Raw genomic sequence first — 11,249 nt, 5'->3', positions numbered from 1 at the left:
CACATTTCATTAAGCATATACATTTCAGTAAATGAATACCTCACATTTCATTAAGCATATACATTTCAGCCAATGAGCCGATTGAAGAAGGGAAAAAAAATGATTTTTTTCATTTTTTTTAGGTTGGAAAAGGACTTACATATACTTTAGGTCTGTAATCTACTAATCTTCCAAAGTTTGCGAGCAAAAGATCCGACCACCAGCACGCAGAAATGTTCAAGAATATCTTTTGAAAGTTTGATACTGAATCACTTGGGTTTGGTGAATATTTACAAAACCAAACCAAAATAGTTTGAAGAAAAAAAAAAGTAAGTATTTTTATTTGGTTTTGTTTTATGTTTATTTTAAGGCATCTTTGTAGGGTTTTTTTATTTGGTTTTGTTTATTTTAAGGTATCTTTGTAGGGTTTTAATCATACATATTGCGTACTTTGTGATTTTCTCACCGCTTTCTCGAATTAAAAACCTCTCGAGTATAAACAGTTAAACTCTATCCTCACAGAACCACTAAACGATTGGAATTATTCCATACTAAAATGTTTCAGTTTTCTTCTTCTTTCTCAGATTTGTGTTTCCTTCCATTTGCAAGTCAAGAACTTCTCCTAATCTTGAATTTCAACTTTCAACCACCATGATTTAACCTCAACCATTTAAAAAACGTCAACTCTTTTATGAAACACCATCCTTTGCTACTTTAGATGCGTTTCAGTTACCAGTACTTTGGAAATAAATAAAAAAAAATCAATTTTTATATTTTGATTTGCCAGTTTAAGGTTTTATTAAACTGAACAAAACCAAAAGTATAACAAATACATGTTCTTCTCATTATCAAATAAGAATATACTTCATTAACACATAACTTTTCACCATAACCATTATGCCATAATATTCCTATTCATCAAAAATAACTTCAACAATAAAACCATAAATTTAACAATTTCAACATCAGTCCAAAAACAAAAACACTTGTCCAAACAAACTCAACATACTGACTGAAAATTTATCTTCCACAACTAAGGAAGTCTCAACAAGGATACAAAGATTTCATCTAATCTTGTTTTTGATCAAGACTTAAACAGGTACTGACATGGGCATAGGCAATGGCTCATCAGCAACAATTGGTGGCCTATATTCCTCAACCTCTTTTGGTGGATGCACAATTACATCATCTTTAGGCATATGAATTATAACATTATCAGGTAATGGAGTTTTAGGCCCAAGCTTCCCAGTAGGATCCCAATCAAGCATGATCTTCACCTTGATACCAAGAACACCCTGTATGTATACACAAAATAGCATCATGAATCTTGCATTTAACACAAAGGAACTTAGCTTGTTGGTGAAAAAAAAATAAAAAGAGATAACAAATGAGTTTTACCTGTCTAAGAAGCACATGTCTCACAGCAGAGTCAATGTACTCCTTCACGGGTTGACCAGATGACACCATGTACCCATCCTTGAACTTCATTGACTTGGCCCTCTGAGCTCTAAGCTTTCCACTAACAATAACCTGAGAGTCATTAACAGTGTTAGAGAATGTAAAAAAGTGTATGTAAAAGAGAAACAGAATCATTGTATTCACATACCTCACATCCTTTTGCTCCATTTTCCATAACAAACCTCAAAACACCATAGCAAGCCCTAACAGTGGAAAAATGGAATATCAGATGACATACTCTTGTTGATTAGAGATATAAAATAGAAATAAAGCATAATATTGATGGATTGGCAGTTGGAATTGAGAGAAAATATTTACAAACCTGCGGACTGCAAGTCCTCCAAGAAGCTTGTAACGCAAAGACTCAGCCTGAGCAATGGCGCATAGCCCTCTGTTGTTGACTCTTTCAGCATAAAGCTCAACACTGTTTTCAGGGAACTTGAATCGTTTCTGAACAAGAGATGTCAACTCCCTGATCCTCCTTCCCTTCTCACCTGAAAAGCCAGATCCAATAAGCAAATAACCATGGAGGAAGAATGTCTAATGACATTTAGGTCTAAAGTAACAATCATTAAGAACTATTGTGCAGAAAGAAAAAAGGAAGAAACGTTTAATATTTCTAACTTAACAGTCAATTCCCTTATGATCACAATTCAGAAACAGGATTACAACTAATAGATAACATCAAGATCTGTAAACGTCAAATTAATGTACATCTTCTAATAGAAATGGACGATTCGAATCTACTTCACGTTTGCTAATTAACTTATTTTATGATATTTACTCTTAGAATGAATAATTATATTAAAAATAACGCGATGAGAAATTTACCGAGAACGTTTTGGGTACGGGTGGCTCTGATGATGATCTCTGTACGCATAGGCGTAACCCTAACTTCGACGCCAGAGTAACCGTCCTCTGCGAGTTCCCTGGTAAGGACCTCGTTCAGCTCAGCGAAGAACACACCATCTGCTACAAACTGATAGCAAAAACAAATTACACTAAGATGTATGACAAATAGACATCACATATACACTTGTAACAGCGATTGGTGAGACTAACCTTTCGTTTTTTGCTCAATTGAGTCGCCATATTTGCAGGTAGAGTATGGGGTGACGAAGACTGACCGCAACCGCTGCTTATCTCGTAGCGAAATCCTATAGAGAAAGCAAAATATAGGGAAGAAATGATAATAGAGTTAGGGTTTCTAATAGCATTGGACGCGACAGGCTTGAAATCGAACTGAAGTGGGCTTTACCAGGCCTGGTCTCTTTTGAGCCCATACCCGTTGGCTTTTCTGGACCATCTTTGAGTGGTAAAATTTTTGCACATTGATAAATAATATTTTCAACTTGTTTATTATATATAACTAGTTTATAATCCGTGGGAACCATGGTTCCAAATAAATTAAATTTTCATAGTAAAAATTCATAAATTATTTATCAGTTACTTTAAATAAATCGTTACTTATGAGATATACCAAATTTTTAAAATTATTATAACTTTAAATTTAACATGTAATTAGAAAAAGTAAATTTGAATTTTGAAGTGTTGTCTAATATATCACTTTGATATGTGGCATGATATTTATGAAGAGTTGTATTAAAGTGATACATGTCAAATAGAGATTAAAACTATTCATTCTCCTTAATAAATGAAGGTTTTTTTGTCACATGTCAATCTCTAATGAGTTTTGACACTTGTCATTTTGTGGTATTTTTGAAATAAATATTATCCATTTGTCAATTTTTGATTTGCTTCAGTTTTTAAAATTAAAGTCATATGCTTATATATGTAAAGTATTAAATATCATATATATGATATTAAATTGCAATAAATATGTTTTATTCCTTTCTTATTTTAAAAGTTGTACATTACAATATATTTTATGTTTACACTTTAATTTAATATTTAATTTAATTTTTTTTAAATAAACCCGTGTAATACACAGGTCTCACACCTAATTTATTAGAATAGGAAGATATATAATATTAAATTATATAGCCTTTAAGAACAACAGAGTTTTTCTTTTTCAGAATTTTGTCACAAAACTTTTATATTTTCAACTTGAGTTATGTTGTCGTTATAAATACTATTAAATCACATAGCCCTTAGAACAAGAGGATTTTCCTTTTTAAGAGTTTTGCCATAAAATTTTTATACTTTGGCATATTTAATCCCAAAGGGTTTATATTTTGATGAGTAAATTACACGAATGGTCCCTTTGGTTTGGGGTAATTTACGTGTTTGGTCTCTAACTTATTTTTTTAACTCGGAAGGTCCATAATATTTGTTTTTGTTATGCGTTTGGTCTTTGTCTTCCCTAAAAAGACTATTATTTAAATAAGGAAAAATGGTGGGATAGGTAAGGTAAAGTAAGGTAAGGTCAGGGAGTAGGGTTGGGGGTGTGTTTATTTAAATAAATTAAAAAATGAAGGGCAAAATAGTCTTCTTAGGTAAAACATAAACCATACGCGTAGCAAAAACAAACAAAGGTTTTATATTTTGATAGATTTAGTCCTTGTAATTTTTTAACTTATAGAAAAAGTCTATAAAGTTTTTTCCTCAAAAACATATTTGGTGGAGGTGTCACTTCTAGTCCCTGATTTTCACTAAACTCCTGCTGATGATACAAAAAAAGACAATCCCATTATGTAGCATGGTTTTTTTTTTCTAGTTTTAATTAATTAGAAACATAGTTTAGATTTTATCATGTCAACGTCTTATAAAATGTTACATAAAATAGGCGAAGAGAAATGACATGTGCATAAAGTGTTTATAAATCGCTTTAACCTTAAGAGGTACAACCTTTAATCCTAACTATACATCTTTTTCCTGCATAAAAAAATATATTCTTCTAAATCCAAAAAAAAAAAACTTTTCCATTCAATTTACCATTCATCCCACTTTTCTCGTCTCTCCCTATCTTCGTATAAGTTATAACATTTAGCAAGGAAAATCGTTAAGGATAAGTTATACTATGTGTTCAATATATCTATAGATTTAAATGTTGTAATTTATTAAAGAATTAATATCACAAGTGGGTAAGGTGCGGCAAGCACCTCCTCATATGACTCAAGTTCAAATCCTGAAAGTTTAAATAAAAATAGTCCGGAGTTTGGGGTGTGACACAGTTGTGAATATGACGCATATATAGCACAATGTCTTAGACAAGCCTCCCCTATATCGTCGTAAATTGAGGAAGCCACAAAAGGCAGGTAGGGATATAAAGGAACCGAACGTTCAGTAAAATTGAGGAAGCCACAATAGACAGGTAGGGATATAAAGGAACCGAACGTTCAGCAAACTATTCGTAAACCGTTCGGTGGGAAGTTCGTTTATTTAATAAACGAACGGCCATGAACATAAATTCTCGTTCGTTTAGTTAAACGAACGAACATCAACAATGGTCTCATTCATTTAGTTATGTTCGTGGACGCTCATTTATGTTGTTCATTTACGTTCGTATATGTTCGTTCATTTAAGCTCATTTTATGTTCATACATATTCAATTGTGTTTGATTATATTGCTATATTATATGTTTGTTATGTTTATGTTCATATATGTTCCATTATGTTTGTTTATGTAACGACCCAATTTTCACGACCAAAAATTTTGTTTTAAAAACATTACTTTAGAAAATATTAATAACTAAAAACATTGTTTGATCAACCATAACATAAAGTGAACCATGTCTGAAAACCAAAACATACAACTAATCAAAATATCAGAGTATCAATCCCAGAGAATCTCGTAAATGCGGAAACCAGAGAGTGTGTGTGTGACATGCTGCTACCGCGTCGGCTCCTTTCCCCTAGCTGAGGAGGTACCTGAAACCAAAACTGAAAATTGTAAGCACGAAGCTTAGTGAGTTCCCCCATAATACCCCATACCATACAAACATATAACAACCAATGTTCAGCTAGGAGTTACGGGCCTTGCCCACACTCGGGAAGATACGGGCCCTGCCCACACTTCGCTATCTGGGAGATACAGGCCTAGCCCACACTCCAACCTCGGAGAGATACGGGCCCTGCCCACACTCAACCGCTAACCCATAACATACAAGTATCACGCAGACAACAAGTATAATCAACTCTATCATATTAACACATATATCATACTTGACTAAACCCAGAGATACGGGCTCGGACCACACTCTAGTACTAGCATCTCATCTACACGGGTCGACCTTGGTGCCTTAGACCCGTTCCTACTGGAAAGGAAACTCACCTCGAAATAGTTGCTGGTCTGTGTGGGAATTAATCACCTACTACTGCTGCTGCTGCTCCGGAAACCCTCCGGCTGCAATTCCCACAATATACTCAATCAAACAATGCTCACTGACCTTTGGGTAAAATGACCATCTTACCCATGACCTTGCCCTAAGTCAAAGTCAAAGTCAACTTTCAGTTGACCCGACTCGCCGAGTTGGCTTTCCAACTCGCCGAGTCCCTACCCAAACGACTGCCCTGAATCCCGATCCTACCCGTCGAGTTAGGCGACGACTCGACGGGTTCGCCTTCTTAACCAATATCCAAGTCCTTCATCCTACTCGCCGAGTTGTATGAACAACTCATCGAGTTCATCTTCATATGATGAACACTTATGCTAAGAATCGCCGAGTTGTATGAACAACTCGTCGAGTCCATCTTCATCCGAAGAACACTTATGCTGCGACTCCCCGAGTTGTATGAACAACTCGCCGAGTCTGTTCTTGATCTAAGGAGATTGCCTTGAACTCGCCGAGTCAGGGCATTGACTCGCCGAGTACCTCCATAGATGAGTTAAGCTTCCGACTCACTGAGTCACACCCCCGTGACTCACTGCTCACTCGACACTACGAAAAGGGGACAAACTCGGAGACTCGCGAACAGACTCGCCGAGTCATATGAACGACTCGCAGAGTCGTTGCCATGCATCCACTAAATACACATATTTGCTCGATTCCAGTCCATGCCATTCACAGATCTGGACTTCTAGGACACGAATCACATGTAAAGTTTCCAACTTTACGTGTGGATATTCACCAATATGGGTTTTAGGGCTCAAAATGCCACAAAAGGGTAGATCTAGGGTGAACAAGCAACATGGGGCCATAAAGCTAACAGATCTGAGCTCCTGGAGCTCAATCTTGCCTAGATCTAAGGGCCAATCAGCCTATTACGAAGTAATTTGCACATACAAACTTGGGGTTTGGCTCAAGAATGACTTACATGAAGTAATAAGCATAGAAACAGGGGAAAAACGAATTATACCTCAAAGGAACTGCTGAGAGAGTGCAAAGATGCCCGAATTCCTTTCCTTCCTCTTGATCTACTTCCCCTCCTTCCTCAAAACCTTCAAGAACACACACAATAGCCTCAAACTCTCAAAGAACAAGCATAAACGAGGGTTGGGGAGCTTTGGGGAGAGAATGGGGGCTGGCCTGGGGCGGATAAGTCCTTTAAATAGGGTGAAAACCCCTGAAACTTAGGGTTTCATCCAACAGCTGTGACTCGCCGAGTCCCGGATATGGACTCGCCGAGTCGCCAACTTAAACGTGTCCCGGGTCCCGCATCCACTCGGCGAGTCGGACCTATGACTCGCCGAGTCCAAGGCTAAAAGGAAGGAAATACTCAAATAACATTTACGTACTAGGAACCGGGTGCTACAAATCTCCCCCACTTATTTTAGACTTCGTCCTCGAAGTCTGCTGCTCGATCCTGAAACAGCTCGGGATAATGCTCTATCATCTCGTCCACCGGCTCCCAAGTCCATTCCGAACCCTTGCGGTGCTGCCATTGCACCTTCACTAGCTCCACTTTCTTGTTCCTCAAATCCTTCGACTTCCTGTCGAGGATTGCGACTGGGCGCTCAATGTAATTCAGGCTGTCATCAACCTGAATATCCTCCAAAGGTACTACTGCAGAATCGTCCACTAGGCACTTTCGCAACTGAGAAACATGGAAAGTGATGTGGATCTGGCTGAGCTCGGCTGGCAGATCCAACCTATACGCTACCTTGCCCACCCGGGCTATGACCCTGAACGGTCCGATGAATCGCGGGCCCAACTTGCCTCGCTTCCTAAATCGAATGACGTCTTTCCAGGGCGACACCTTCAGGAGAACCATATCCCCGACTTGGAACTCTAAATCGGATCGACGCTTGTCGGCATAACTTTTCTGCCGACTCTGAGCAGTCTGAAGCCTGCTCCGGACCTGCTGGATCCTCTCGGTCGTCTTGAGCACCACTTCGGTGCTCCCCATGACCCTTTGGCCAACTTCACCCCAGCATATCGGGGTCCTACACCTCCGTCCGTACAACATCTCGAAGGGAGGGCGGTCGATACTCGCGTGATAGCTGTTGTTGTAGGAGAACTCGGCCAGGGGAAGATAGGTATCCCAGCTACCACCGAAGTCTAGCACGCACGCCCGCAGCATATCCTCAAGAGTCTGGATGGTCCGCTCGCTCTACCCATCCGTCTGCGGGTGAAAGGCAGTGCTAAAATGCAGACGAGTGCCCAACTCGTCATGGAATCTCTTCCAAAATCTGGAAGTAAAACGCACATCCCTGTCCGAGATCACCAATACTGGCACCCCATGCCATGCCACAATCTCCCTGATGTAGATGTCGGCCAATTTCTCGGCCGATATGCTCTCCTGAATCGGGATAAAGTGAGCACTCTTGGTCAATCTATCCATGATGACCCAAATCGAATCCACTCCACGTGCGGTCCTGGGAAGCTTCGTGATAAAATCCATCGTGATATCTTCCCATTTCCACAGTGGAATATCCAACGGCTGCATCTTGCCATGCGGTCTCTGATGTTCGGGCTTGACCTTCCTACAGGACAAACATCGCTCGATATACTATGCCACATCCCGCTTCATGCAGGGCCACCAATAGTCTAGACGAAGATCCCTATACATCTTCGTCGCCCCGCGATGAATAGAGAATCAGGACTTGTGCGCCTCCTCCATCAAAATCTGGCGCACGCCTCCGTGATACGGCACCCACACCCTACGGTGTAGTGTCAATAGTCCTCGGCTATCATAATCAAAGGAGGAAACCTAACCCACCATGCGCTCGCTCTTCCGATGCTCCTCCTTGATAGCCTCCTGTTGAGCCTCCCGAATCTGCTCCAACAGGGGAGTCACCACGGTCATCCTCATACAAACGTCCCTGATTGACGCCGCCTTGCGGCTAAGCACATCGGCCACCACATTGGCCTTCCCCGGGTGGTAAAGGATCTCACAATCATAATCCTTCACCACGTCCAACCATCGACGCTGTCTCATGTTCAGATTCGGCTGATCCATGAGGTACCTCAAACTCTTGTGGTCCGTGTAGATGGTACATCAAACCCCGTAGAGGTAATGCCGCCAAATCTTGAGGGCAAAGACCACCGCCCCCAACTCCAAATCGTGCGTCGGGTAGTTCGCCTCGTGAGGCTTGAGCTGCCTCGAAGCGTAGGCAATGACATGCCCCCTCCGCATCAGTAACGCGCCCAACCCAGAAATGGACGCATCACAATAAACCATAAAATCCTCTACGCCCTCTGGCAGGGCTAAGATCGGCGCCTCACACAATTTCTGTCTCAGCGTCTCAAATGCAGCCTGCTGCTCGGGTCCCCACCGAAAGACCACGACCTTCTTCGTCATCCGCGCCAGGGGTACTGCTATCTTGGAGAAATCCTTGATAAATCCCCGATAGTAGCCTGCCAATCCCAGGAAACTCCGAATCTCAGATGGAGACTTCGGAATGTCCCATCTCATCACGGCCTCGACCTTGGCCGGATCGACCAGAATCCTGTTCTGATTGACGAGGTGTCCAAGAAATTGCACCCCACGCAACCAAAACTCACACTTAGAGAACTTGGCATACAAGCTCTCCCTCCTCAGGGTCTCCAACACCTCTCTCAGATGCTCCTCATGTTCCTCCCGAGTCTTGGAATAAACCAAGATATCATCGATAAAGACTATCACAGACCGATCCAGCATCGGTCTGCATACGCGGTTCATGAGGTCCATGAACGCAGCAGGAGCATTGGTGAGCCCAAACGACATCACCACGAACTCGTAATGGCCATAGCGCGTCCGAAACGCGGTCTTCTGCATATCTTCCTCCCTGACCCTCATCTGATGATAACCCGAACGCAAATCAATCTTGGAGAACCAAGATGCTCCCTGAAGCTGGTCAAAGAGGTCATCAATCCTCGGAAGCGGGTAACGGTTCTTCACTGTTACCTTGTTCAGCTCCCGATAATCTATACACATCCGATGCGACCCGTCCTTCTTCTTCACAAATAGAATCGGGGCTCCCCAGGGTGAACTGCTCGGACAAATAAATCCCTTGTCTAGCAGCTCCTGTAGCTGCGTAGACAACTCCTGCATCTCGGGAGGAGCCAACCGATACGGTGCCTTGGCTATCGGAGCCGCACCAGGAACAAGGTCAATCCGGAACTCCACCTGTCGCTCTGGAGGTATCCCAGGAAGCTCCTCTGGGAAAACATCTGCAAAATCTCGGACCACCGGAACCTCGTTCACTGTCGCCTTACCCGCCTCCCGGGTATCCATCACATACGCGACATATCCTGCGCATCCCTGCTGAAGGTAGCGCCTAGCCCTCGCTGCTGAACATACAGTGGGTCCATACTGAGGCCACTCACCAAGAATCACTAACTCTCCCCCGCTTGGGGTCCTGACCCGCACTAGCTGCTGCGTGCAATCTATCACCGCCCCATTAGGGCTTAGCCAATCCATGCCTATAATCACCTTGTTCCCACGCAACGGAATGAGAACCAAATCTACCAAATAGCGCTCCTCGAACAAACGCAGCATGCAATCTCGAAATACCATCGATGCTCGCACCGATCGATCGTCAGCAATCTCCACCTCCAGAGGGCAATCTAACTCGCCCGATGACTCGTGAAACTTCTTGCTAAGCGCAAGGGAAACAAATAATCGGGACGCACCCGAGTCGAACAACACCTGAACTGGAAGGCCGTTCACATGGAATGATCCTAAAGCATACATATACGTACAGAGAACACATCAATAACATAACATCATAAAAATAAGATAGAGGGAAAGAATCATACCCGTCACCACATCAGGTGCGGCACGTGCCTCCTCGGTAATCAGCTGGAATGCTCGACTCCTCACCACTGGAGCCTCTGCCTTGCCCTGCCGTCCATCCGTGATCCGCAGGGTCGCTGGAGCTGGCGCCTTCACCGGCGCTGAAACTATCAACTGGGGGCAATTGACCTTCTTGTGGCCCCTCTGGTTACAGTGAAAACACAGCAACTCCGATGTCTGAATAGCTGAAACTGGAGTAGTACAATCCCTGCTAAAGTGCCCTGCCTTGCCGCACTTGTAGCAGCCTACTGATCCCATCCTACATGCCCCCACATGCGTCCTGCCGCATTTCCCGCAGCGGCTCGGTCCTGACTGGCCTTTCGGCCTACCATCTGATCCCTTGGGCTTCTTCCCCGAAGCCACTCCTGCCTGACCCTCCTCTAACCGCACCACTAACCGCAAATGCGGTTAATCCATTTTCAAAACCGCTTGGTGCAGTTATTTTTGCAGTGCGGTTAGGCGGTTATTTTTGCGGTGTGGTTTTGTTTTTTCTATGTTGCGGTTATTTTGTGTAGTTTTTAACCACAGTTTAGAGCTCAAACGGTTTTAAGAGTTCAAACATATTACTTGTAATAATAAAAAAACATAATGTATAAGACAATTAACTTAAATCATAAACAATTAATATCTTAAAAACGTCAAATCAATAGTAATTAACAATAAATTTCTTAAATTTTTCTAATTTCACCATT

The 11,249-nt window shown here is 42.0% G+C and overlaps 1 protein-coding gene across 1 annotated transcript; it reads right to left on the bottom strand.

Moving 5' to 3' along the window:
- Positions 1–908: 908 nt before the first annotated feature.
- On the bottom strand, positions 909–2,659 carry LOC111884390 (40S ribosomal protein S3-1). The gene is made up of 6 exons (XM_023880707.3): positions 2,500–2,659; positions 2,269–2,416; positions 1,760–1,931; positions 1,586–1,640; positions 1,378–1,509; positions 909–1,274 (listed from the first exon to the last, which is right to left on the bottom strand). The coding sequence occupies exons 1-6, from the start codon at positions 2,527–2,529 to the stop codon at positions 1,071–1,073; spliced, it is 741 nt and encodes a 246-aa protein (XP_023736475.1). The 5' UTR covers positions 2,530–2,659; the 3' UTR covers positions 909–1,070.
- Positions 2,660–11,249: the final 8,590 nt, after the last annotated feature.

The sequence above is a fragment of the Lactuca sativa genome, chromosome 3 (assembly GCF_002870075.4).
Source record: "Lactuca sativa cultivar Salinas chromosome 3, Lsat_Salinas_v11, whole genome shotgun sequence".
Classification (NCBI taxonomy): Eukaryota; Viridiplantae; Streptophyta; class Magnoliopsida; order Asterales; family Asteraceae; genus Lactuca; species Lactuca sativa.
Note: the sequence above shows the minus strand (reverse complement) of the source record. Positions and strands in the feature narration are given on the sequence as shown.

Coding starts and splice junctions, on each gene's coding strand:
- LOC111884390 (XM_023880707.3), bottom strand. CDS start 2,529: ATGGCGACTCAATTGAGCAAAAAACGAAAG. Junction 2,417..2,499: donor AATTGAGCAAAAAACGAAAG/GTTAGTCTCACC, acceptor TTTTGCTATCAG/TTTGTAGCAGATGGTGTGTT. Junction 1,932..2,268: donor CCGTACCCAAAACGTTCTCG/GTAAATTTCTCA, acceptor CTGGCTTTTCAG/GTGAGAAGGGAAGGAGGATC.